This window comes from Eimeria mitis, genomic scaffold (assembly GCF_000499745.2).
Source record: "Eimeria mitis Houghton genomic scaffold, Emh_scaff600, whole genome shotgun sequence".
In the NCBI taxonomy this organism is placed as follows: domain Eukaryota; phylum Apicomplexa; class Conoidasida; order Eucoccidiorida; family Eimeriidae; genus Eimeria; species Eimeria mitis.
The window spans coordinates 13,168-14,107 of NW_013574227.1; the positions used below are offsets into that span (position 1 = coordinate 13,168).

Below are 940 nucleotides of genomic sequence, written 5' to 3' on the forward strand. Positions count from 1 at the left end.
TGCGGGGGGGAGACAAACAGGTGAAACAGAGTGTATACAATTCCTGCTGCTGCTGCTGCTGCTGCTGCTGCTGTTGCTGCTGCTGATGATGATGATATGTTGCTGCTGCTGCTGGTTTTGTTGCTGCTGCTGCTGCTGCTGCTGCTGCTGTTTTTGTTGTTGTTAGTGCTGGTGTTTTGTAGCAATCGTTTTCTGTTTCTCTGCTGTTTTTGCTGCTGTTGCTGCTGCTGCTGCTGCTGCTGTTGCTGCTGCTGCTGCTGTTGCTGCTGCTGCTGCTGCTGCTGCTGCTGCAGGGGATCGACAAGGATCGAAGCAAGAGCCTCGCAATGCGAAGGGCCGTCCGCCTGTATCTGCTGCTGCTGCTGCTGCTGCAGCTGCTGCTGCTGCTGGTGGTGGTGTTCGTGATGGTGGGGTTGCTGCAGCAGCAGCAGCAAGCCTGCTGGGTTATGCTGCTGCTGATCCTTTTGCTGCTGCAGTGAATATGGTGCCTTCGTTTGTGTGTGAGTTTATCCAGTGTCTTTCCACCTCTCAGCTGCTGCTGCTGCTGCATGCGCTGCAGCAGCTGCAGCAGCAGCAGCCGCTTCGCTGCCGCCGTTTTCTTATAGAAAATCCATCACTTGTTTATGCTGCTACATATGCTATGTTTCTTTTGGGGCTCATCAGCAGCAAAGACCTCACTGCAGCAGAAGCAGATGCCCAGCAGCAGCAGCAGCAGCAGCAGCAGCAGCAGCAGCAGCAGCAGCAGCAGCAGCAGCAGGTCGCTGCTACCTTTGATGCTCTCAAAAGACTACCAGAGTTCGAGAGGCAGCAGCTGCAGCGCAACAGAGAAGAGAGGCAGCAGCAGCTGAAAGCAGCAAACTTGCTGCTGACGCAGCGGGAACCCAGCAGCAGCAGCAGCAGCAGCAGCAGCAGCAGCAGCAGCAGCAGCAGCAGCAGCAGC

General features: G+C 56.1%; 1 protein-coding gene across 1 annotated transcript in view; it reads left to right on the plus strand.

Moving 5' to 3' along the window:
• Nucleotides 1-940, plus strand: part of EMH_0017400 (mRNA processing protein, putative) — a gene marked incomplete at both ends in the record, with an annotated part of 6,044 nt that overhangs the window by 1,193 nt on the left and 3,911 nt on the right. The window contains one exon of the mRNA XM_013500896.1: nt 294-937. Coding sequence (XP_013356350.1) covers nt 294-937 — 644 coding nt within the window. The remainder of the gene's footprint in view (nt 1-293; nt 938-940) is intronic.